This window comes from Coloeus monedula (genome assembly GCF_965178545.1).
Source record: "Coloeus monedula genome assembly, chromosome: 2".
Classification (NCBI taxonomy): Eukaryota; Metazoa; Chordata; class Aves; order Passeriformes; family Corvidae; genus Coloeus; species Coloeus monedula.
Genome location: NC_138782.1, coordinates 86501730 through 86528751, shown reverse-complemented (window position 1 = coordinate 86528751; position 27022 = coordinate 86501730). Strand labels below are relative to the sequence as shown.

At 36.3% G+C, this 27022-nt stretch overlaps 1 protein-coding gene across 1 annotated transcript; it reads left to right on the top strand.

The window, feature by feature from the left end:
- Positions 1–26596, top strand: TTK (TTK protein kinase; the record flags this gene model as incomplete). Its single annotated transcript, XM_082277053.1, has 21 exons — positions 1–145; positions 421–646; positions 4874–4980; positions 8617–8760; positions 11886–11994; positions 12143–12218; positions 12300–12397; positions 12939–13038; positions 13721–13844; positions 15922–16103; positions 16216–16352; positions 17763–17889; positions 18950–19042; positions 20725–20882; positions 20969–21120; positions 22942–23066; positions 23383–23463; positions 24481–24657; positions 24989–25079; positions 25314–25411; positions 26507–26596. The coding sequence occupies 21 exons, from the start codon at positions 1–3 to the stop codon at positions 26594–26596; spliced, it is 2640 nt and encodes an 879-aa protein (XP_082133179.1).
- Positions 26597–27022: the final 426 nt, after the last annotated feature.

Here is a 27022-nt window from a genome sequence, read left to right as displayed (position 1 = left end):
ATGGAGGAGACAGACCTGAGTGAAAGAGGATTGCCGCAGATAACATCAATCATGAATAGAGTTAGAAACTTGAAAAACAAATACAGAAATGAAGAGAATATCACAGATGAGTTTAACTATGCTAAAATCTCAGCTGATACAACAGGTATTTGGTTTTGTTATTCTACTGTCACTTATGCAAAAGATCTTAACTTAGACTGAGTGGAAGAACCATTAACTGAAAGGGTTTCAAGTTTAGTGTTTCTTCAGTATTAATGACCACAAAGTAAATTTCATCTCTCCTTATTTCTTAGCTGTGTTGTTTTAATCTTGTTTAAAAAATAGTCTGTAACTTTCTTGCATGAAAGCTTACAAAAAGTGTTCCCTTCTGTACATGTTTGCTGCTATTTTAATCAATCTCCTTTTTTCTTTTCCTGTCAGATAACTCTGGAACTGTTAATCAAATAATGATGACAAGAAATAATCCAGAAGATTGGCTATGTTTTTTGCTTAAACTAGAGAAAAAGGGTGTTCCTCAGATGGATGTTAGCCTACTCAATAGACTCATTGGTCGTTACAGTCAAGCGGTGACTGCATTACCTGCAGAAAAGTACAGTCAAGATGAGAGCTATGCTCGCATCCTTGTGAGATTTGCTGAGTTGAAAGCGTAGGTATAAGTTTTCAATATAAGAACTCATCATTCTGTGTTTGAATTAAGATAAGAATACCTTGTTTTGTTAGTGTTTTCTGCAACACATTATTATTTTGAGCGTGGATGTTTTTATTCTGGGTCCTTGAAGGTAAGTTGCTTTGTGTAGTCAGCTTATCTGTTGTCTCCACGGTACTTGCATTTTTTGTATGTGCTAATAAACATGATTGTTTAGAGCTATTTGATTTAGAGACGTTAACACACTTCTCGTTTTTTCTTGGTTCGCTATGTAAGGTACAAGTTGAGGTACATGAATTCCTCTTTTGAGCTTTGTTTCAGTATGCTTTCTCTCTTACTAGAAAAGACTTATCACAGTTTTATTCAATTAGCTACCTTAGGATAGGCAGAATGTCTCAGAACATCATTCTCTAGTTCCATACTTTGAAAATTAGTTTTGGTTGTGATCATTTATTGCTTTATTCAGCCCAAATTTGAACAGTGTGGTTATTCAGATGTGCTCAGACATAGTTTGGGACAGGGTTATAATTAGAATTTTTTTTCATAAGGGCTTCTTTTGTCACTTGAAATACCATTACAGCAAATATTTTGATGAAGAGCTGTATTTAAACAATGCAGCTATCTAAAAATTAGAGCTGGGCAGGTGATCTCCCAGTGCACATAGCTAATCTTTTTCTTGTATATTCTTTCCCTATTTGACTTTTTGGCATATGGTTTCACTTGCAGGATGACAAGTGTCTAGTTCTCTGTACTGTCATTTGCATGGATCTTGCTGCATCACTGTTACTGAAAGCATACAGTGAAAGTAATCTGTTGAATCTCCTGTTGAGAAACAGGAGTGAATAATGACCTTGTGAATCTTTAGTATCTTGAAGAGGGAAAGTGTTTTCGTGTAAGTAAAGAATCTCTTCCAGGAAGGTTTAAAGAAACACTGCAAGATGGCATTCTCATTCAAAGGCTAATTGCTTTTCTTCAGAGCAGAAACTGTAACATAGGCTTCTGGACCGTAGTCTGTGGAAATTCTTTTCCAGAATAGTGATCGAGTCACATCTGTTATCTCACTGTAGGAGAGTTTTAAGTTCAGAAAGATTGTTTCTTACCTCCCTAATCACTTGAACCTATTTTCACTTGATCTTTAGAGCATGGTTTGAAAGGTGGATACTTTCAAGATGTGTACTAGAGCTATGTTCATCATATGTGTGATGTATTGCAGAAAGCAAAACCAAAGGTGCTGTCAGTAGCTTGTTAATTCCTTAATAGTATGAACAGTTCAGTTTTAGTGGTGTCTCACTGAAATGTCTTTAGTTGTTTCACTGCTACAGCCTCTAGGGACTTTCTTGGAAGAGTAGTCTGTCTTGTTTCAGTATTGAAATGCACTCTTCAGTAGTACTAAAATAATTTCTACTTTAGTAGCCAGCATTATTGTAGAATCTCCCTATCTCACTAGGTAGCTCAGATCTGCTCTTTTTGTTTTCTGCTGCGTATTTTTTAATTGGCAAATATCATCAGTCATATGTTTGACTTGCCTAGTGAAATATTTTTAAAAAGATGAACAACCCACTCCAAACACCTTTTAAAAAATGTGTCCACCAAAATCTTATATAGCATCAATTCCAATGGAACTTCACTATAAGCATCTCCCTAAATGATGATTCCTCATTTGGAAATTACTTTCAGATACTAGCTCATTCTTAATCATTTATTATAAGCTAATACTTCCTTGTCCACAGTGGCATATATTATCAAGTATTTATATGAAACTACATTTATGAGCTACATCTGTAATCACACCAGCAATGAAATTGCTTTTGACTGATTGGACCTAAAAACCAACGATGTTGATTCTGTAGTTTTTGGAGATTAATCTTAAGTTAATCAGTGACTACTTATTTGGATCTTTTGTGTTTGGCATATTTACTTACTGCTCATAACTTTTTCTCATTGCTCATAATTTTTTTTCAAAATTTCCATGGTGTTCTACACTTACCTTCTCTGTTCCTGGCTGTCAGTTTGTGTAGTACTATATATTTGTCTGTGTTTGGTTTTAGCTACTGTTAAAGAAAATCCTCTTATCTCATGACTTTGTAGAGTGCTTGTGGTTTATTTTTTTAGCTATTGTAAGTAAAGCAATACTGATACTGCAGGTTAAGTGACACTGATAGGTGCTCTGATGATACTGCCTTTGGTGGGAGAAGAAATGTGCTTTTCAGTAGAATTGTTTGCTGTTCTCCCAAATGTTCCACCTAAACAAGGTGGAAAAGCAAGTCAGCATCACAGACTTCAGAAGCAGTGGCAATGGCTTGAGATTTAAGTGTCTACTGCCAGCACTGTTTTGTTCTGATTGTAGGATTGTAGAATGTTAAGCGATTGGAATGGATCTTAAAGATGATCTAGTCCCAGCGCCTCCTGCCATAGGCAGGGATACCTCCCCCTAGACCAGGTTGCTCAAGGCCTTTTCCAGCCTGGCCTTGAATGTTTCCAGAGTTGGGGCATCCACAACCTCCTTGGGCAGTCTGTTCTAGGGTCTCACCACCCTCACAGTAAAGAATTTCTGCCTCATACCTACTAAACTTCCCCTTTCATTTTGTACCCATTTTTCCTAGTTCTATCACTAGGGTTCCTGACGATAAGTCCTTTTCTGGCTTCCCTGCAGGCCCCCTTCAGATACTGGGAGTTTGCTATGAGGTCTCCATGCAACCTTCTCCAGGTGAATGGCCCCAACTTTCCCAGCCCATCCTCATAGGAGAGGTGCTCCAGCTGCCTAATGATCTTTGTGGCCTTTGTCTGGATTTGTGTCAACAGGTCCCTGTTCTTTTTATGTTGGGGGTCCCAGAGCTGAATTCAGTGTCTCAGGTGTGATCTCCCAAGAGCAGGGTGAAAGAGTCACCTCCTCTGACCTGCTGACCACTCTCCTTTTGGTGCAGCCCAGGATTCTGTTTGGCTTTTGGGGCTGTGAGCGCACACTGCTGGCTCATGTTGACTTTTTCATCAGCCATCACCCCTAAGTCTTTTTCCCCAAGCCTGCTCTCAATCACTTGTCTGTGCAACCTGTAGGTGAGAAACTGGATTATTCCATTCTTGGCACTGGACCTTTTTTGTCCTGGTATCTTCCTTAGCTGTAGTCTGGCTGTGCCAATACCTTTTAACCTATTATGATACCAAGGTTGTCTGAAGAACCCTTGAGTGTGCTCTGAAACAGTTGAAGACAAACAATGCTTCTCTGTCTGATTTTCTGTACTGTACATTAGCAATGCCAGGCCTGCTCTCATGGAATGCTTCTGGCTGTAGCACAGTGCCACCAAGTGTGTGGCACTTGGTGCCTATTGCTAGTGTTAGGTCTTGTTCAGTGTATTGCTATCCAAGCTGTTGCTGCTTGCTACAGGAACTTAAATTTTAACAAACTCTTTGAAAGCAAATGTACTACATCACAGCTTAATTTCTCTTGCTCAGACTTTGCCTGCAGGTGGGTTATTCTGTGCCTGTCCTATTGCTTTGGATGGGCAGAGCTGAGTTCAGTAAACCTACATGACTCTAGTAACATGCCTAAACTATGAGAAACTTCTCTCATTCAAAATTCCTCAGAATTCTACTGAAAATTTGTTCTTTACCTTTCCATGTTGTATTTTTCTGTACTTTTATTTTGAGCCATGGTCATAATCTTTCGCTCTCCTCACTTCTGAGTGGTACCTTTGCTTATCTGTTGAGTCAAGGGGGAACTTTGGAGAGAATTCCTTTATGTCTTGATTATGGATGTTGCTGGTAAAAGTGTTAGGCTCTTTTTCTTTACATCTGTTGAAATGTAACATTAATGTGTTTCATAATGATGTAGACTTAGGCCTTTTGTATCTTGACTGGTATTTACTTAGGCTGTAGTTCCTCTTGAATGTGTAAACATTGGTGTGCTGTGTGCAAGCATTAACCTACTTAGCAATCTGTGGCTGAATGTAACACTAGGATTAAAATTGCCAATAGTAAATGAAGTGTGAAATATCTTAAGGATTTAGTCCTGTAAGTTTTGGGAAGGTTCAGCTTGATATCTTTCAATTATTAGAATTTTAAGATTCTTTGCTTATTTGTAGTTCACTGATTGCTTTGAGAAGGAGGAAAATCTTTAGCCTGTAGGTGGATTGCTTTTTCGAAGTTGTCTAAAGGCTTCATCCAGCACACTGAACTTCATCCTTCTCAGGCTCTTTACCTTGTGTAACTATGAATATGCTGTCTTTACAGTCTTCAAGATCCAGAGGAGGCACGGGACCAATTTCATCTGGCCAGACTGAACTGCAAGAAATTTGCTTTTGTGCACGTGGCTTTTGCACAGTTTGAGCTATCACAAGGTGTGTTTAAAAAAACAAACAAACAAAAAAAAACCCCACAAAAAAACCACCAAACCCAACAACTTGCTTGGTGTTGCTGTTCTGTGTTGTTCTCAGTTTGGTTGTTTTAAACTTCTGCTCCCTTACATAATTTGTAAGGAAACAATAAGTATTAAATCAGAAAGAAAAAAACCTGGATTTTTTCTTTGATTGAAATTTACTGAGAACATGTGTTCACTCTGAAAATGTAAATATACACACAATTCATTGGTTTTTTTTGTTTTTAGAAATAACTTTCAAACCAGGTGAAAATTGTTAATAGCTTCTACTTTTCTAATTTAGATCTTGCAGTGGAAGGCTTTTGAGTAAGGCTCTTGCTTTGAAAAGTGATGCTCAAATACTTTGCTTGCTTGTGGAGGAAATTCTGTCTTCTTCCAAACAGCATGTATAGACTGAGTATGTTTTTTATTAAACCAAAATACACTGTCAATATGCTATTTGGTTGCCCCTGGTACTCGATGGCAATGCTGTGTTGGCTGCCCATAAGCTTGTATTTTTGGATGTCTCTTCTTTTGTTTCCATGGGTGATTTGACCAACAATCTATGTCACCCTGTTTATTTCTTCCTTTGACAGTTTGCTCTGTACAGAAAGGCAAGCTCATTCCATGAAAGCTGTTTTTTCTTATTTAAATGGAAAAGACTTGATGGATATATTTTGAGTTTTGTGATTTGTTTTCCTTCATGGTTTTTTTCAGAATTGTGCAAGTTTTTGTATACTGCCTAGTAGGAGAAATTCTCCCCAAACTTAGCTACATTAAATCTGTCTGTTCTACACTCTAGATTCCAAATACATTTTATTAGTTATTCCTTTCTTAACTTCTGTTTATTTTCCACTGGTAGTGGTTTTGTCTATACATTTTTGCTCCAGTACTACTACTAAACTGTAATTTAGGATACAGTTTAGATGTTCAAAGTGTGGGGCATGAGGCAGAGCCGTTTTGTTAGTCAATAAGTAGATACTCATTTGTCTCCTCAGATTGTCCAGTTTTTCTTAACTGATAAGCTAATTGGTAATGGAGCAGGAAAGGCTGTGAACCACCCCCCACTCAGAAGTATGTGCTATGTAAAATAATTGACAGTGGAAGTTTTATGAATGATTCCTGTACAGGGTGGGGAAAAGAAGACAAAAATCTGTGTTTGTGTCTTGAAATCACACAGTTTCTGTGTTATGCATAAGTCAAGTTATCTGACCAGTCTTGTACTAATACAGACTTGTGGCATTGAATTTCTAAACAGTAGTAAAAATAAGCTAATAATTTATTTACTGAGCACTGGATGTTTATTTAAACAGATAATTAAACACTAATACTGCAATAACAAAGATATTGTTAAATAAGTGTAACAATACCTATTGTGTAATTTAATAAAGTGTAGAAATGCTGCTACAGGTTACCAATGACTAAATTCATCCTGTAGCTATGGGATGTGTTCATGCAATAGTTTCTTACTTTGACAGCAAGTAATCAACCTAAAACGAAGTCCTAATCCCAAAGCAAATAAGCCAGTTATGATCGGCTTTGTTCTATCTGCAGTGTGCTCTCTGATTTATATCTGTTACCCTTGAGCTGATCTAGGTGTCCTTTGGTAATGTGTATGGAGCTACAGTGTCCCTGCTGGGTGCTTCAAAGAGGATTAGTGGAACATGTGAGTTGTATATTGTTACTTAAGAGTGCTGTTCCTTTTTCACTGTGTCCACTTAGGCCAGAGGCAAAGGAGGAGGGTAGTGCTTTGTTACTTTTTCATCCCAGTGATTTCAGCAGTGCTTGGCACACCTGTCAGTATTTCCTTTTGCATTAAGAAGAAAAAGTTAAATTGTATGTTCTCTTCCTTAGCTCACAGTTTCGCTCAAGATAAAAGCTCAAGTTGAAATTGTGAAATTAGACTTGGCAAATTGATGTTGATTTCTTAATAATTGAATATCAGTGACCTGGAAATGGAGTGACACAATAAAGGTGCCATTCTGTTTTTGTGGCTTTTTTTTTTTTTAACTTAAATACTGACTACAATTTCATTTAAATACCTCAGATGAGGAGCTCTCTTTATTTGGGTACCTTGGGCAGTGTACTTGAAGATAATTTGCTGTGAATTGGTCAGAACTCATGACTGTTGATAAAACTCTGCTCTTGGTGGTTTCAAATCTTATGCCAAGGTGGTTGGTTCAGGCGTTTAGTATGTGATGGACTGATTGAAACTCAGAAATACTTCCGGCTTTACTTTTTATCTTGGATCCTCATCTGTTAAAGAGGATGAAGCAGTTAATTTTTCACATACATGTTCTGGTGTCATGCTCTTTCTTACTCAACGAGGCACATAATACTAGGAAGAATTACTTTCGAGTAGCAGGTCTTATTGAAGCAATGTGTGGTTACTAAATATAGCCAAAGGTAGAATCACAGAATGCTGTTTAAGGATTCTTAAAACCTATCCACTTGCTAATGATTAGGAGAAAAATCAGTATTTGACTATATGGTTAAAAACCAAATTCTAACAAATTAGCACGAAATTGATTTAATTGAAATTATAGGTCATCTAATTTTGGTGTTTCCTTGCTCCAGTGTCTGACATCATCCATTTAATATTCTTATAATAGGTTACTTAAAGCATAAGTTCCTGATACCTACACTACACTTCCACCAGCCTGAACTACTGGCAACACTGATGTCTAACTTAATTTACAAAAGGAGTTTTGAGTGCTGCAGACATGTTGCTCTTAATATACTTTTATATGTTATAAGGAATATACTTATATATATGTGGCATGTATGTAAGAACAAAGTGGCTTATGTTTTGCTGCTTTGGAATGGAAGAAGAGCATTTGGGATTTCAGGGGCATTGACAGCTGTAGCAAAGCATTGCATCATTTTGCCCAGATGCTCTTTAAGCCGAGGAAAGTATCATGGTTACAGTACACTTTTTTCTTTATTTGACTTTACTTTTTCTAATAGATGCCTGTGTACCTGTTGATGTATGTAAATTGACTGCTTCAATATTTTGTTAAAGCACTCCCTTTTCTATCCCAGCTCTCTTCAAAGTTACCTGTTTATGGCATTTAGTAATGTCTAAACCTACAATGAAAAAATATCCTTGCTTTTTTCTCCTCTTTTCTTAACTGTAATGCTGTCCAGAGTAGTGATGTTTTACTTAACAACATCTGGGTTTAAATTTGGTTTTTATTAAGTGCATTACAGATGTTTTATAATACATGCATAATAAAATTTTTATCTGGTCAGATCTGAATGGAAGTTCATAAAGGTCATATTTCCTTGCTGATACTACAGAAAAAATGTATTTTGGAATGTGTTGTATTTTCTTACAGTTCCTGTAACATTAAAAAAATACTGAGAATGCATATTTTATGACTTGGTATTCGACTTAATGTGAAAAATTGACTTGTGTGATTCATTTCTAACTATTTCCGGGCAGTTTCCTTAAATGGCAGTGTAAGGGGAGAAGTCCCTAATGAACAATGGCTTCATAGAAGGATGCAAAGTGAATATAAGACAACATGAATGTAACCATCTCCTTAAAAAAATATTGTCCTAGTGTAATAGGTTTTTTTTACTTCTGTGATTTCTAACTCTGTGTCTTACTACTTAGCAAATGAGAAGAAGTGTAAGCAGATCCTTCAGAAAGCTGTGGAGTGCTCTGCTGTTCCCCTGGAACTGTTGGAAACTGCTCTGCAAAACTTTCATTTGAAAAAAAAGCAGTTACTTTCAGATGAGGAGAAGGAGAACTTTGCAGGTAATTGCAGTTTCTTAAAATATTGGTTGAGTTTATGCATAAATGTGATTCTGGATTGGAAAAAAAGTCATTGGTGTTTGTCCCTTCCAGATACAAACTCAGAATGTCTATTGTCCAATAAACAGATATATTTATCTATATTATGAATCTTATTCCTTCAGTGCAGTGACTGTAGTTTGCAGGAGTTGTGGGATGGTAGATTCTGTAATTCTGCAGAGGGTGTTCCTCTGACTGTCATCAGGCATTTGTAGTTTGTAATAGAGACTTACAGCTGGAAGTGCAAAGTAAGAGCTACTGTTGGTTGAGAAGAATTAGAACTGAAACATACAGACTAACTACACTATACATATATAGGTTGCTTCAAGGTATATCTTGGGACAGACTGGGGAAGCCTTGACAGTCATTTCAGTGAAGTCAAATCTAGGAAAAATAATCCATTTCAACTTTATTTTACAGATAGACAAAACCTGTCTATCAGTACAAAACTGAAGCGCTTGGCTGTATCGTAAATCCTAAGTGATCCTTATTGCTGGGTATATAACTTCAAAAAGGGAACAGTTATTTCTTGAAGTTTTCAATAGATAAATTCATTTGGAGTGGAATTGAACAAAAAATATGGTTGACTTCAGCATTGAAGTGTGTGCAGCTAACCTTTTCAAGAGTGATGTCTAGGACTTCCATATTTTTTCATTTTATAAGGACAGAATTAATGTAAAATAGGTCTGATTTAATTTCCTTATCTTCAGGAATGGTGTTTGAGATTTGCCTAGCACCTATTGAATCAACCTTTGAGTGAAACACTAGCTGGGGGTGAACACTTTTAATAGTATTCAGCTATGGCATTAATTTTTAATGAACTTTATTTTCTGTCTTATTCTGTTTACCATTTATCATGGTTATAGGCATCATAAGTGCCACTGCTGATGTACTGGGCCACAGGAGAATGTCTTGTAGAATATCAATGTCCTTCATGGATTGTACAGTTTCTTGCTGACATTATTGACTTGCTGCTGCAGAGCAAAGGCAATACCTGTGAGAATGCATGGCAAAACCCTGCCTGCCAGTTAGGAAGCAGTGAACTTTTGGGGCAAGAGTAGGCTCATTTATTTTTTCATATATATGAGTTTGTAATTAGGTATTTAAAAAATGCTGACTATTAATTCAGTTATTTAAAGATTAAAGTTTAAAAGGTAAATAACACTAGACTTGAAATATCTCAAACTCTGGGACATGCATGGCCTAAATCACTGAATTTGGCTTTAAATGAATTTGTATGGCCCTCTGGAACAGCAGAGGCTGTTTTAGTGTATTGGCATTTAGCTCTTTTCTGTTTTGTATTTCCATTTGAAGAGCTGCTTTTGAAAGTTTTTATTTGGAAATATGAATGCTGTATACGTAAATGCATTTGTTCACAGCTTCAAAAGATTGCTTTTGACAGTTGCGTGCAGTTAGTGTTGTGATGCAAATATAAACCATGCATCAAGTCTAGAAAGCTTTGTTTTAATTCCTTCTTCTCTTTCATTCATGCACAGCAATCTAAAGTATTTGACATACCAGCTGCAATCAAACACATTTAGTTGGGAAAAAGTAATTTAGTATTTAAGAAAGGTAGATCAGAGAATCATGTTAGAATCATTCTGGTTGGAAAAGACCCTTAGGTCATGGGGTCCAGCTGTGGTCAGGAGTATCATGAGAAGCAGATAGGCTCTCAGACTGTGAAGGAATGAAAGTATTGTAGCTCACCAGCTGGATGTGAGAGTCCAGTGGCAGACTTGGTGGTAAAAAAAAAAAAAAATTTCTTTAGAAAAAAAAGTGTGGGAAGCATTCGTGAGATGATGATGGTCCTGGGTCGCTAATAAAACTACATTGTGCATTGAGGCCCTTTTTTATTTAAATGAGTAGTTAAGTCTATTGGCATAAGTAGTTTATAAAACACTAAGTATTAAAAATAAGCAATACCTTACTGTTCATCTGCCAGAAGTCTGACTTCTGGCTGAAAGTAGAAGGGGAATATGGGAGAATTCAAAAGAAAAGTAAAATTTGTTTTAATGAACTGATACAAATTTAAAAATGCTGAGATAAATACTATATTAAAAAGTCCTTAAATTGTGATTTCTTGGAATGCTGTGGATGGCCATGAATTTTGTTGGTGAAGCAGATAATTTCCTATACTGGTGGAACACAAGGCCTATGTGGTGTAGAAGATATTATATAATATCTTAGAATTGTTGTGTGGTTTGGGTTGGAAGAGACATTGAAAATCATCTAGTTCTGAGCCCCTGCTATGGGGCAGGAATACCTTCCACTAGATCAGGTTGCTCAAAGCACCATTCAACCTGGCTTTTGAACACTTCCTGTTGTCTTTGGTGTTCTTTTTTTTTTTTTAATATGTTCTTTGGTGTCTGTCTTTTAAAAAAAATCTTGTCGCATGGAAGAGATCTTAATCAAAATAACCAGATATTAATTTGAATTCTTTAAAAAGGGTTTGTCAGGAAAATAGTTGAGTTCAAGAGATTATTGTTTATCTGAAGGTGCTTAAAATAGCTTGTATTCCTCATTGTTCCCTAAATGAAGAATTAAACTGTGTTGTAACACGTGAATATGTGTTCATTAAGGTGCTGATATATTTTCATTAGTGTATTCTGAGTTCTTGTGGTTTCCTAATTTCTGAGAAATGTCCTTCCCTTCACCTGTAGGGAAAAATAATGTGGAAGACAGTGTTGTTCTGAACTGTTTATTTGTGGATTTGAGGTTCTAGAATGACTTTTCAAATAATTTGATTTCTGGTTCTGCTTACCATAAAGTATATCTGAAATATATGCCTTAACAAAGTTTATTAAGTTGACTTGACACTTCATTTTAAGATTAATGTACAACTTCAGAAAATTTTTGCCAAATCTTCAATAATCAAGCAAGATTCTATACTGGATTAAGATGGGGCTGCTGAATGAGTTGTTTGCTATTGCCTGCCTTGATATTCCCTGACCTTTCACAGCTTGTATGAGCATTCTCAAATTTGCTCTCAATGAAGTCAGCTGGTTTAATTTAGCCCAGTTAATTGCTTAGAATGATGCAGTTGAATTTGTCTGATATGATCTGAATGATTCTAACTATTTTTGCTACAGTATCAAGTACACAGGAGTCTGGACTTCAGAATATAGGTGGAAATCACAGAAGCATAAAAAGGAACGATTCTAGTGAAAATTCTTCTACTGTTACCAGATTTTTATTTAGGTAATGTCTTAATTTCTTATTTAATGTCTTATAGCATCATTTAAACCAAAACCAAACGCATACACTACAGTGTTATGTGTTTTGTTTTGTGGTTGTTTTTTTTTTGTTTTGTTTTGTTTTTTTTGTTTGAGTTTGTTTTTTCCTTTAGGGAAGAGAAGTCACAGGAACTGGGTGCCCTGGTTAATTACCACAATCAATTGAGACCACTAAACAAATCTAACCAGGTAAAACAAGTAACATTTTCTTAAAAATCCTAAACTCTTTATTCTGCTTTACACACCTGATAACTTCGACTTTGCTCTTAGATTTGCCAATTTGGGAGGGTTCCTGTTGCCCTACTATCTGATGATGGTGATGACATGGAGGATTCAGATGTCCCACTCACGGCTAGTGTTACTAAGAGGTATGGTTATTGGGTTTACCTACAGCACAACAGATCTTAATACTCCTTTTCAATGGTGCTTTTATTGGATAGTGGGAATGTCAGATGTTAATGTTAAATTTGACCTGAAGGTTTGAGACAAATAATCGTTATAGGCGCAACAGGTACTGCAGTAACCTACTTCTGATGCTACTACTCAGATTCTTTGTATGAAAGCATGTAAACATAAATTTCTTGTTCTGGCTATTCAGTAAGCTCAAAAGAAATGGAAATTAAGGCCAAAATAAATTTTGTTCAAAATATCTTTACTTTTATGTAGTCCAGTTTTTAAAATTAGAGATAAGGTAGTCTCATAACTTCCAAAATATTTTAAAATCCTCATGTTATAGGACTTCTTTGTATTGTTTCTCACTCTGCTGTCTGAGTGGACCTGCTTTTCTCTACATTTGAAGCTTGTAGTCAAAAGTCTTCTCACAACTACTTTTCTCATCTCATTTACAATAAAAGCCATCACCACACTGTGTGTTCGCATATGATGTAATTAACAATATTACTTCAATAGGCAAATGTCCAGCTCCAAACAAACAGCCTTCGTTGCACCTTTTCCACCATCAGAACCAAAATCTAGTGGGCATGATTCATACAGCCTGGGAGATTTGCAGGTAACTTAAATATTTTTTAAATACATAAAAGGAACTTGATCTATCCTATGGTATTAGTAAGAAAGATAAAAACCTTTTCAATTCAAGAAAGAAATAATGTAGGGTTTCCCTTTAATTATTTGTGGATAGAAACATGCATTGTGGCTTTTAAACTTGAAAATTGTTATGCATAATTGGGCATTAAAAAAGAACTTTTTCTGAACAGTACATCTGAGCAATGGGAGTGGTGTTAGAAATACAGTGAATGAAGAGGGGATAAACAGATTTCGATTTGACTACAGGACCTCTTTCAGCTGTAGTCATGAATTTTAACATGGGAAGTACTCTATTTAATGAAGTCTATTCAACTAAGTTAAAATGCTCTGTGGAGCCATGAATTACAGCTTTTGATAGAGATTGGTTTTCAGCTGTGTCTTACATTTTCATGTCCCCATCCCCTGAAAGAAAATTCCAGAATAGAAAGCATTTAGGTGTCTTTATTATAGAAACTGGATTATGAGATTCAGAGTGTTTATGTATTTGAAAATCGCATCAGTAATACTTGTCTGTGTAACCTGCACTCTTCCCTGAAGCATGTTTGTTTTGTGGTGCATCTGCCATTTAATTACTGTAAGGAAGTGTCTTTTGGATACTACTCTTGAGTTTTGCTTTGATTCTTTAAGATGCTTTTTATGTTCTTTAGTCCTTACAAGAAAAAATGGCTTTACAGTTGCAGATGTTGGATAAGGGCAGCTCAGAAACAGTCACCAATTCAACTGTAACTCTCAAAACCAAAGTGGATACAAGTCTTGTGACGAAAAAAGAAGGTAACTATTAATGTCATGTCTGAGTAGTTTGAAACAGAAAAAACATTGAAAGTGTGCTTTTTAAATGTGTTTATTTTTAAAAAATGTGTTGCTAAATAAAATGTTTTCCAAAAAGCAGAAGTTGGTCTGATTGGATTTGGGGAGTGGTTAAATAAAATTTGGCTTTTGTGTGGTATCTTTGATTGTTGTGGAAAAAAAGAAGCCCCAAAACCCCCAAAAATCTCAACTGTGACAATGTCCAAAACTGTGAAGTGCTGGGATGGAAGTAAAATATCAAGTGTAGTGCTAATTCATTATGTTCTTACCTCTTGAAATACGTGCAACAAATAGGCTTTGAAATAGCAACGGTGGGAGATTTGCCAGACTGAGAGTAGAAAAATATTGCCAGTTTATCAAGTAACAGTATTAGTTTATACCAAAGGACAAAAGGTAGCTGTCGATGGAGAGAAATTCAAATGAAAGACTATAAATTTCTTGAAGCCTCCATTTTAGGGGTCTTTTTTTGAGACCAATTATAATGGTTTGCTTCTCCTATGCTCCTTTTTTTCCTGTCATGCAAAAAGTCCTGGATAATTTCTACCTTTGTTTTCCTATATTCATTGCAATATAATTTAATTTGTATTGCTGGAATCCTTTTGTGTGAATGACACTTGTACTAAATAAATGTATACTTTTAGAGTATTAAACTTCAGTGTCAATCAAATACACTGTTACACTTTGTATTACTTTAAGTGCTTTGGATTAAACATGGGTTTTAGCCTTAAGTATATTGTCATTTTTAGAATTATCCTTTAAAGAAATTCAAGGTTTTGCTATCATTTGAATGGCTGGAATTTTTACTGTATTATTAACATACTTTTGGAGATTGATTTCTAAAGTTCTTTTAAAAACTGTCAGTTTTGGTGTATTTCAGAAATAAATACTTCAGTAGATGTTGAGTTATCAATACATGGACTTTGACTGTTGTGTGAAGTCACCTAGAAACAGGAATGGCATGAGATTATGTTGTGTCTTCCTGGAAAATGTTATAACCATCTTGGATTTATAGCAAGGATTTCAGGGCCAGTAAAATCTAGAAGGTTGCTACTAATCATTTACCAACATCATGGAATATGGAGTATGTGTACTAACCTCTTGTGGTTACTTGCTATTTCAGTGTTTCATCAGAAAACTAGTTCCCCAAGTAATTCTCTCATCCTGCTGAAGAAATTAGGTGAAAATGTCTAATATTGCAAGAGTTGAATTTGAGATTATATAAGTACATACGTATTATAGGAAAGAAAACATTTCAGTTGAAAAATGGTGATTTTTTGACTTCAGTGTCCCCTCAGCCCCTCAGTGAAACCTTTCCCACTGACTTGCATTGGGAACAGTTTGGGTTTCAGGTCATACTTTCCCTGTTCATGCTGCATTCCAGTTTTTAGGTGAGATGCTGGTTGACATAGTTCAATCCTTCAGCAGCTGAATTGCATTAAGCTGCTCAGCATGGGATGCTGCTTTCTAGTAATTTTAAAGGAGAACTTCAAGCGTGTGAAGGAGCACTCTTAAGCTGTGCTTTTTGCAGCCTGCACTGCCACATCCCACCAATTCACTCTTGTACTACCTGTGCAAATGTAACTAGGGGACAGAGTGCCAAGTCCCTTTATGCCTCTGGTTTCAGTCATTACGCTGGGTTATAGGTTGCCTACTGTCACGGACAACAGATTTTTAGTTTGGAGTATTGTAATAAGCTTATCTTCAATGCTTTATAAACCTGCTCAACATCCCAAGATGATGTAGTATAATTTATAAACATACTCTTATTCTGTGTTGAAGGAAACAGTTGCATCTCTGTTATTGTTACAGTCATATCTTAAGATTTTGAAGAAAGTTGCTATGTTATTACACTGAATTGAATATGGAGCCTGAAGATTACATTGTCTTTTAAGGCCTAATTCCAATAAATCAACTGTTTGTTTAGTCTAATGTAGAAAATGAGGTAAAATTATTCTAGAAACTTTTCAAGTATTGAATATTGTATCCTTTTACTAATCTGTGGTTTTGGTTTTTTTTTTTTTTTGTTTTTTGTTTTTTTCAGAAAATAAAGTTCAGCATCAGGAGCTGAAGATGCCAGAGCCCAGGAGTCTGGAAAGTCAACAGCAACAATCTAGTTTTGGTGAAAGCTATAGAAAGCAGTTGGAACAGATTAAACTAAACTGTGTTAGTGCCAGAAAAAAATGGCCAACTCAAGAAGTGTCACAGAAAAGCTGCTATGGAGAGGTAAAGTAACGCGAACGTGTACTGCATGTGTGCTAGCAGCAGCCTTCTCATGTTGAAGAAAATATTTGTGCTCTTACTTGTGTGATAGAATATCTTGCCTTACCCTTTGTAGGGAAAACAAATGAACCTTGAACAGTCTGGTCATCCTGTTTCAAGACAATTATCACCACCAGATGCTGTTGCTAAGAAAAGTGACCCATCACATGTTTATGGAACACCAAGCACCACATCTAATGATTATATGGCCTGGTAAGCCTACTATAAGATGGTAGTTGATCTCTGGAAAGACTTAAGCAGATTTTTACAGGGTTTCTTACATTTTTCTGTTCAGATAGGAAACATTCCATGTGCTTCTGTAAAGTGCCTGACTTTGAGATTCAGATTGCATTTAGGGACCTTTGCCTTTTCTGTCAACTTTTCAGCATTTGAATGTTTACTATCAAATAAATAAGTCCTTAGTACAGCATTTACCTTTTTTGCTGACCCCTGCTACATGACACTTTCTTTTAGATAACTTTTTTTGTGACTGACAGGCTTTTTAGATCGATAAGTGTATATCAGCTTAGTTCCTATGATGCAAGTGTCTGAGGTTTTTTAAAAGTACTTCAAGAAATCCAGAGGCTTGCAGAATTAAGCACTTAAGTTAGGAAATGATAGCATTTGTTCTTCCATGTGACCTTAAATTAGGCATAAACCCCTATGCCTGTGTTGGCAAATCTTTCTAATTATGTGATTATTTATTGTTTTCATAAGTTTCTAGGATGAATCATATAGGTCAAGGTTGTATGCTGAGTAAGCACTGTTCCATAGGTAGGACCTATGTCTCTATAGCTGTAGAATTCAGAATATATGTAAGGAATGAATTGCATCATTTCACGAAGGAGTTTGATAATAGTCCTTGATTAAATTCTCATTACTTAGTTTGTATGTACATGGTAAATATGCAGAATTGCTGAGTGCTTCTGTATTCTGTGAGAACCATGCTTTTGACTGGTTTTGTCCTTTATTTTTTTTTTTAACTTCTGTGATTTTACTCTACCAAATAAATCCTAGGTGTATACATTCTCTTCCAGTTCTGATCTTGGCATTAGTTTCTGTAAACAGTGGGAAAAAATAAAGTATCTTCAGCAATATAGCTAAATAGATGGTAGACACCTCAACAGAACAAATTTAAAAAAAATTGATTTTTTGCAATCTTTAGTTTTCTTAAGTCCATGATCTTTCCACTCATACACAGTATAGCCAAAGCTCTTAATGGCAATAGTGAAGGTTTTTGAAGTTGTCTGTCTCAGTATGCTTACTTGAAAAAATAGGTAATCTAAGAAGTTTTTGAATAAATAAGCTGGGGAAAAGTAACTGTCTTAAACTCTTGTAGTCAGCTCTTCTAGCTTTATAGTTCTTTCACTTTCTAGTTGCTGGGAAGTGCCAGGTAGTGTCTGAAGATAGGGAGTTAGTGTTTTAAAAAGTATTTTCTAAGTATGTTGTAGTTTCAGTGTATTTCTAAAAGGACTTCTAAATCAAGAAGTTGGGGTCTTTATAATGCTAATTATTGAATGAAGTGGAGGCTAGCTTTCAAGAAATGTTGAAGATTTCAACTTTGTTGTTAAAGTAATCCTAAAAACATACAACTAATGCAAATATTGTTCATATTTTTGTTAGTTTCAACACACCAGTTGTAAAGGACAAGCTTCTACCAGGACATCAAATTTCTACTCCCTTCAGCCAGTTCCCATATTATTTACCGCATACTCCAGCAACTCCATTTCAAAATCAAATTGGCTTGCAGGTAACAATTTTGTCATTTTTTCAGTACATATGTTCACTGGGAACTACTTTAGGTAAAATAAATGTGTGTATATATTTTTCTAATCTGAAGTTACTGTTCATATTCCTGGATCAGTAATGGAAAGTAGTCTATTATTCCCAAAATAACTTTCTTCATGTGTATGTCTGAATTTAGATTAAATTACTCAGGTGTTGAAAAATAAGTTCAGTTTTGTCAAAGTGCTGGAGCCTTTGTCTGCAACCTAAGCCTTTTCAGATCCTACTTAATGACAGAGGAAAGAACTAGAGTCTGTTTTTGTTCTGCAGTGCTTTTACAGTGGTACTACCCACTATAGTGCATTACCAATAAAGAGAAGCAGTGTGTGTTGAAAACCATGAGTTTGAGGGAGGTAAAAGATTGCATTTCTACTCCATTTTTGTTAGATTTCACAAATTTTGATACATTTGTTGTGGCCTGACATAATGTAAAAATGTTACCTTAGATGTGTTGCACATTCAGATAGGAACCTTCCCAACTGTGCATAAAACTGGGGGATAGGTTTAAGCTTCCTACCAGAGGATAAGAATTAATAAATCAAATTTGAGGCCTTTCTATGGCTTGGTGTAGCAGGCAAGGGCAATGCAGTCTGTTTTAACTTTGCAGTACTGAAGTCTTCTAGCTAGTAATTAGGTTCAAATAAAATGGTAGGTGACTTCAGTACAGCTCTTAAGTTGCATGCTGGGACTGAAAGTCTGTTAGATAATATAGTTTCTGACTAAAAAGAGGGAGGTGTCCCTAATGATCTGGGGAGCCTTGTTAAAGAACACCCTTCTGTTGATTTCCAGTATGAAGAGCATTGGCACCTTTTACAAGAGTTCAGTGATGTTACATACCAAATGGTGATCAGTGTCTGGGAATCTAGCTTTCATTTGAAGTTTCTTTACTGTTTGTAAACAACTTTTATTGTCTTCAGAAAGAGCAAGGCAACTTAAAGCATTTTAACTCTACAAGAAGTAGAGCTCTCTTAAGTTCTGTTGCACGTACCAATTTTTATTTCTTGACCTTTTCTGTGTGTACACAGGTTCCAGCTTCTATACCTTCACATGAATGCCTTGCCATCAATGGCAGGGTTTATACGGTATTAAAGCAAATAGGTAGTGGAGGCTCGAGTAAGGTAAGGTGCTCCTTTATCCTTTTAGGCAGTCACTAATTTATACAGTAGTAGTTCTATGTAAATACATGTTGAAATCGTCTAATGAGTGCCTAGTGTTAGCATGTACACAATGTTTGACCCAGGAAATCTAGAACTGGTTTAGTGCTATGCTTAGACCTTTTGCTCTTGAAGATAATTTCTATGGTAGAGTAAGCATTAAAATTCCTGGTAGAATCAGCTCTTCAGTTGTGAGAGATGCAATGCCTTGTGTACATGCTAATGTGAGAGGCTGTCATTTAGAGCAGTGTGATTACATTGTTGGGAAATGGGTGACTTGTAAAGTTGGTTGAGAGTTCGTGAAGGAGACAGACCATCTCTTAAGACTTCTGTAACTTGTGTGAGAAGCAGAGTTGTAGCTATGTTTGAAGGGGTGAGTGAGCTGGTTTTTGTATGGAAATTTGGGGTCATGGGAAGTTGGGAAACAATTTTGGCAAAATCTCTTGGTTTTGTTATAGTTCCTTATCTTCTTGACAGCATAAGCAGTTTGGCTGGATGTTGTGGGGGATTATGTTAAAGGCCTTACAGAAGTCCAGATAGATGACACCTGTATCTCTTCCACTGATGTAGTCCCTCCAACACAGAAGGCCACTGGGATGGTCAGACAGACTTGCACTTGGTGAAGCAGTGCTGGCTCTCAAATCACCTGCCTGTTCTCCATGTGTCTTAGCATAGCTTCTAGGAGGATGTGTTCTTAGGATAGCTAATTTAACTACTTAAAGAGGTCTTTCCCATTGTGAATCTGTGCCTAATCATGGCATTTCAGTAGTACCCAGTAGGATATTCTCTGTAATTTTTCCAGCAACTGAGGTTAGGCTAACAGGTTTGTAGTTTCCTGGGTCTTCCCTCCAACCCTTCCTGTCAATTGGAATAACGTTAGCCACCTGCCAGTCAGCAGGGACCTCCAGAAAGAAGAGCTCCCTGTGTTGCCAGTATACAGTTGTAGAATGAGGTAGGATGGCAGGGACCTCTGTGTGTCACTTTCTCACAGTCAGCTTAAAACAAGGCCAAAATAGTCTGTTACCGATGGGTTTGTGTTTGAGTATTGTCAAGGATGGAGATTTCATAGCTTATCTGGACAAGTGGTTTTCCTGTTGGACTATGTGACAACACGGAAAATATCCAATTGTAATTTTCCTTGTTGTTAGCTATGTCTGTTACATCTCATACTTTGATGATTCAAGCGGAGTCTGTCATACCTTCCCTTTAAATAGGTGAAGACAGCAATAGGATTTCCTGCAGCCCTCTCATTTTAAGACTGAATGGACTTTGTGCTCTTAACCTCCTCTCATATGCCATGTGATCTAGCCTCCAAATTTTGGTTTGACATAATGAATGTGTGAGGGCAGATCAAACCTGTGTCTCTGGGAGTGTTATTTTGTAATCTTTATCTTAGGGGCACTCCAGACTCATGATGTACTACACCCAGTGAAATACAATGTGGCACCAAGATAGCTTCTGATAAGGGTTGATTCTGTTATAACTGGTGTCTTCCTTCTTGATTTTTGTTTTTCTTCATGCTGACTTTGTTTGAATTGTTTCTTCCTTTTGAAAAGGTAGACTTTAAAATATTCTGGCTGAGATGAAGGACCATAGTAAGTCAGAGCTAGGGATGAGTGAAGTTATTAACTGATACTGTTTTGCAGGTGTTTCAAGTACTGAATGACAAGAAGCAGCTGTATGCTGTCAAATATGTGAATCTAGAGGAAGCTGATCAACAGACTGTTCAGAGCTATAAGAATGAAATTGCTCATCTGAGTAAACTGCAGCAACATAGTGATAAGATCATCCGCCTTTATGGCTAGTGAGTAAATACTAATTTTATTTAACCAGTATTTCTCTATAAAAAGACATTTCCTTCACTTTTAACATACGTATATTTATTTTTAGTGAAATCACTGATCAACATATCTACATGGTAATGGAGTGTGGAAATATTGATCTCAATAGCTGGCTTAAGAAGAAAAAAAAGATGGATCCATTGGAACGAAAGAGCTATTGGAAAAATATGCTGGAAGCTGTTCACACAATCCATGAATATGGTATTCTTAAATAATTCTAGGTATTTGTATAGGGTATATGGCAGAGAATATGGATCTGTTTTGGAGGTGTGCTGGTTTGGACAAATTTGGAAATATATCCTCTGAGAGAAGGCAGGCCACAACCACCCCTCCCCCACCAGGTTCAGGAAAAAATAAATTTTCCTCAAAGGAAAGTGAAAGAAATAAAAACTATTTATTTAACAAACACACAGGAAGAAAAGGACAACGATGCTAAACAATAAAACCTCGTGCTCTGCTGAGAGAGACCTGGGAAAATTTTAGAGTCTTTCCGTAGCTCTGTCTCTCCCCCCCTCCCTGGAGCTGGGTCGTGGTGGGCCCACCTCCGGGGCCTCGGTGGAGGACTCTCCCAATGTGTTCTGATGTTGAAATGGTCCAGGAAAAGAAGGGAAAAAATCGAAGTCCCAGGAAAAAAGCTCTCCGTCTGTCTCCGGAGAGAAAAAAGCCGAAAGCTGGCTGGAAAGCAAGCAGTGTGCTTCCTCCGTTCTCTACTGCAGAAAGCAGAACACAGAGGAGTCTGTCTATCTGTGTCCTTGAAAACAAACTGTAAACTGCTTTGAAAGTTTTGCTGGTTTTTTTTTCTCTCCCCTATCAGGCTCAGTTTAAAGGCACAGAAAAGGCAAAAAATTAATTTCTGGGCATATAGCAGAGATAGGGGAAACACATCATGAAGTCACCCCAAGACATGAGGTGATACTGTTTTTAGTGTTGGTGTAATCTTAGTGGTCTTCAAAGATGGGTGTTTACTGTATTTTTTAAAAAAACAGTGAAACAAAAAACCAAGGTAAATCTTGATGCAGAGGTGTAGATTTAGATAGCTCAAGAGGGATCTACAAATATCACTATTTATGTATGTAATGCTGTTTTCTTACAACAGCCAGAAATTTTTTCTGGTTTAGGCTGTTGTATATTCCCAATTCCACTTGTTCTCTATTAGACTCAAATTTTAGCCTCTCATTCTCTCCAAAAATAACTTTGACATTAATGACAGCTCTGTCATCTTTACTTTGACAGTGTTTCAGCTTTTTCTTAGAGTTCTTCAGGCCTTCCTCCCATCTTCATCTATGTCATTAAAGTGTATGCATGTGTATTCAGTTTGTCTGTATAGCACAAAGGGGAGGGCAGACTTGGATGTTTTCCTATATAATAATGAAGTGAAGACTAGTACATATAGCAGAAAGCATCACCTATTTTCAGAACTAGAGCATTCAATAATATAGCAAACAGCAAAGCCTTCTGAAATTCAGGGTACATACACACCTGTGATATTTTGAAAGAGGACACTGATTTTTGTAAAATGTCAAGATGGATTGGTTATGTAGATAATAACCAAAATTCATATTAAATTGTCCAGGTAGTTTGTGAGAAGTCAGTTGTGTATACTTGTCAGTAAATGGTACCTTTGATCACACTAAGCAGTAGAATTCTTTTGTTTTAAATACCTGCTTAGCTAATTGAAGAGAGCTACAGGCATGGACAGGCCACTGAATTGCTCCAGAGCAGCAGTTCAGTGTGGCTGTGTGCACACAGAGCTGGAGGGTCTGTCTCAAACTGAGACAAGCTGTGCTACTCAAATGGCTTGGAGCTGTTCTGGAGTACCTGCAGATTTGAATAAGTAGTAATTCTAACTGTAAACTCATGCAAGTGTTAACTGTTTAGAAAGAAATGGAAGCACTTTTATGAAATATGCAGAGATTCAGGTAAAGCCAGTCTGCACCTTCTCTCTGTGCAAGGGTTATGGGAATTGAGTAATGCTAAACCTTATGGTAGTAATTTGGATTTACTTTAAACTCTTTTTTACAGGCATTATTCACAGTGATCTGAAACCAGCAAACTTTCTGATAGTTGATGGAATGTTAAAACTAATTGACTTTGGCATTGCAAACCAAATGCAGCCAGATGTGACAAGTATCATTAAAGATTCTCAGGTGAAATACTTCTGGAAAATTCATGTCCATTTTTCTGTGAAGTGCCATAGTATCTGCTGATAATTTTGATTATTGTAATAACCTCAATTAATGAAATTCTGTGCTGCAGGGTTTTGTATGTGTATATATGAATATTCATGTCTATTGATTTTTACATGATTTTAATGAACAGAATAATAATGGCCTTCAGCCTTAATACAAACAAACTTTCAAGATGTTTTCCAGTGTTTTGGGACAGAAATTTAAGTTTTTATTAAGTGAATTAAATTTAATGCATGCTTTACTTAAAAGAATGTTTTTACATTTTTATGGCTAGGCTGGCACAATGAATTACATGCCACCTGAAGCAATAGAAGATAGGTCTTCCTATGGAGAAAATGGCAAGCCTCGTTCTAAGGTAGTATGATCTTTTTCCTCCTATTTCCTTCATGTTAAGAAGGAAGTGTAATTCATGTATCTTCAGATTTGGTTTTTTCTAAATCTTCCACTGAAACTTGAACATAAGAACTTCTTGTGCCATGATGATGGTGTGCAGAGTGGAAGGTTAAGCCTAATCTCCCTAACTACCTAAAAGCATTTGGCAGATGCTGTTGAGAAAAATGTAAGTGCTCAATTACTGAGTAAAATTGAAAGTAAAACAGATGCACAGGCTTGGGCATTGGAGGAGCTAAAAATACAGTGAAAATATCTAAACTAATAATAACCATAAATATTTTAAAATCAATTTTTATGGAGAAATACAAGAGTTCACTATGTTATCAGTGTGAATAGCATTGAACAGTATAGAGTACAGTGCAATACATGAGCCTTTTGCATATCAGAGGCTGTACTGCTGATTTGTGTTACAAATGCCTTTTGAGCATCTTACGGGCCCTCCATGCTGTGCACCTCTGAAATCACCCCAGGCTAGAGTTTTCATATGTGCTTCTCTTAAAGTGCTTCAGCTTCCACAGGGGAAGCGCAAAGACATCCTGCAAGGAACAGCCTAGGTGTTGTGGTTGAAATACGGATCTGAATTCTATAAACCATGGGGAATTGAATTGTGGCTTTCCACTTTGGAGACATAGCTGTGATCTCTCACTGTTTCCTGGATTTAATTAATTTAATGTGCTTTTACTTGTATTTATTTTTAAATCTGAAATTAGAATCCTGCAGTTCGACTTGTTAAGGACTAACTTTACTTTTGGGTTAGTTCTTCAAGTAAGTTCATTTTCAAAAATAGTTAATAAGAATTGTTTTCTTACGGAATATCAGTGAAGGAAGCCACATCACTGTCTTAGTAGATAATGGCATGTTGCCTTAGTGATTTTGTGTAATAAAGATCTCTTATACAACAAAAACTGTACAATTACATGATAAATTGATTGAAGGGACAGTTTCTTAAGTAATATTCAATTTTTTTTTTTAATGTTAGATAAGTCCCAAAAGCGATGTATGGTCACTAGGATGCATTTTGTACTGTATGACATATGGAAGGACTCCATTTCAGCATATAACAAGTCACATCAATAAAATGCATGCTATTGTTGATCCAAGTTATGAAATAGGGTTCCCAGATATTGCTGAGAAGGATCTTCACGATGTGCTGAAGGTAACCGTCCCTTAAATTTTGAATTAAATAATGGGAATTTCTTTATTTAAAGCATATTTTCTAAAACTGAAAGAGTTGTGCTTGAGACTTTTTCCACAAATAAATGCTTGCTGCTACTTGTAGTAACAGGCCTTATTCCAAAAGAAGAATGAAGCTAGAGCTACTTCAAGTAGTTTCCATGTTGAAGTCTCTTTTTAGCTCGATACCAACTAAGTAATTATTGAAAGCAGTTTGACTTAACTCCCTTGGTTAAACATCCAAAGTAAATACTGTTAATTCCTAGGATGATTTGTAATTTATAGGCAAAGCATTTTTCTTTTTTCATTTGCAGCGCTGTTTAATAAGAAATCCTAAGGAAAGAATTTCTGTTTCGGAGTTGCTAGTACATCCCTATGTTCAAATTCAAAGTCATTGTCAAACAGGTACATTTATTTTAAAACACATTTTTATTAAATAGTATTTGTAACTCTGCTTTAAAAAATGCTTTACTGTTAGGTGTACTATGAGCTTGTTGGCATGACTCAATTTTGTTTGGTGCCTACATGTGCTTCAGAAAAGACTTCAATATTTTAATTCTTAAACTTCTTACAAACTGTATTGGCAATTTTCACACTGATAATGTATACAGTTTCAGCATAACTATAAATTAACTACAGGTGTCCCAAATGCAAAAGGAACAACAGAGGAAATGAAACGTATCCTTGGCCAGCTTGTTGGCTTGAATTCTCCCAATTCTATTTCTAGAGCTGCGAGGGTAAGTAAATTCTTTTCTGTTTTGTGCAGTAGTACTTGCTCATGCAAAGGTTAGAATGTTTGGTAGTGAAAGCTGAAACAATACATATATGAAATCTTTAGCCATAGCTGGAAAAACATTGTGCATCTTACTGCTTTTATTTGCAAGTATGCAGAATCTCTACATTCTTCTGAATTGGAGGGATTGAAAATGATGCCAGCAATCTTTACTTTTAGCTGTTTCTTTCCTTTCCACCTCTCAGTACATCTGCTTTGCTTTTAAGCTGCCCCTAAGCTGAGGGTCTTCTAATTTAAGAACCCTCACTAAGAAGAAATTATCTCAATTGATCTGTTAAGTGTGCCCACTTTTGGACTGCAACTGTTCCTGCTTTCCTGGAAGTTGCTGAACTGTTAATGCAGTGCTACGTGTAAATTAGTTCCTCTGTGTTGAAGTATTGCGGCCTCTGTTTATTGCCTGAAAGAGAAGCTTGATAAACCTTCAACTCTGTCATTCCTACCTGTGTCTCAGAAGAAGTGATGGTGGTAAAGTATACATAAGATGTTGAGAATGCAGAGCTGCTTTCATGGTGAGGAAAGCAAATTCAGTGTGTATTAAATATAAAGGAATTTATGCTTACACTGCTAGTTGTACTTGATCTGTTTTAAATATGAGTAGTTATCCTTTTAACAATGTAATTATCCTTTTAACAATACGGCAGTGTGGCTGTTTGTGGGCATTTGAGTATCTGATGTAAAGCTTGCATGCCCCAAGTACACAAATAACTCCCTCCTTCCAGGCTGGTGTTTCCATATTGGAGACAATAAACTTGATTTTAGATCTCTGCAACTCGTTTGTTCTCTACTGACTTGTGAAGCTCTGTAACTTTGCCCACACTGCTAAGTCAGCACATGTGTTTTCTTTAAGGCACTGCATTGCATTGCAGCTGGTACAACTAAGCTGTCTTAAGTGTGTTTTTATTTTTTGATTTGAGAAAGGAATTTTGGTATGGAATATTTCAGTATGTGATGATTTATTTCAAGTGGTAATGTTATAGAAGTTTGAATCCATGTGCAATACAACTGTGTTCACCTGAATACCCTGTGTGTTAACTTTCAGACTTTATATGAACAGTGCAACAGTGGTAAAACTCTTGATGTATCAGCATTTGCAAAACCTGGGAGTCAAAAAACGTGGACAACAAAATGATGTACTGCTGCTCAGGAGGCAACAAATGTCTGGTCTGTTCAAAAAGTATTTTGTGCTGCTAGCTTTTAAAAGGACACTCAGCAAATAGTTTGCATTTTGTTATGTTCTTTGGGTTCTTCTGATAATGCTTTCCAGTCATTAAAAAGAATTTAACTGAATGCTTCTCACCGTGGGCTTTCACTCCTTGCATGCTGCTTGGGTCAAGCAACGACAATGGCTACTTGGTGATTTTGATCTGTGTTACTTACAAAGCACTACAGTGTCTGGAGTACAAAAACTTGTATGAGAATCTTTTAGTTCTCTTGTCCCCCTGAAGCTAATATAAAAAAGTTCCCACAAATGCCAATTGATGTACAAGAAAAACATGAAATATGGTTTAAAACATCTCTTAAGGCATGAACAGAGTGTTACGCTGTTCTGTCTTTT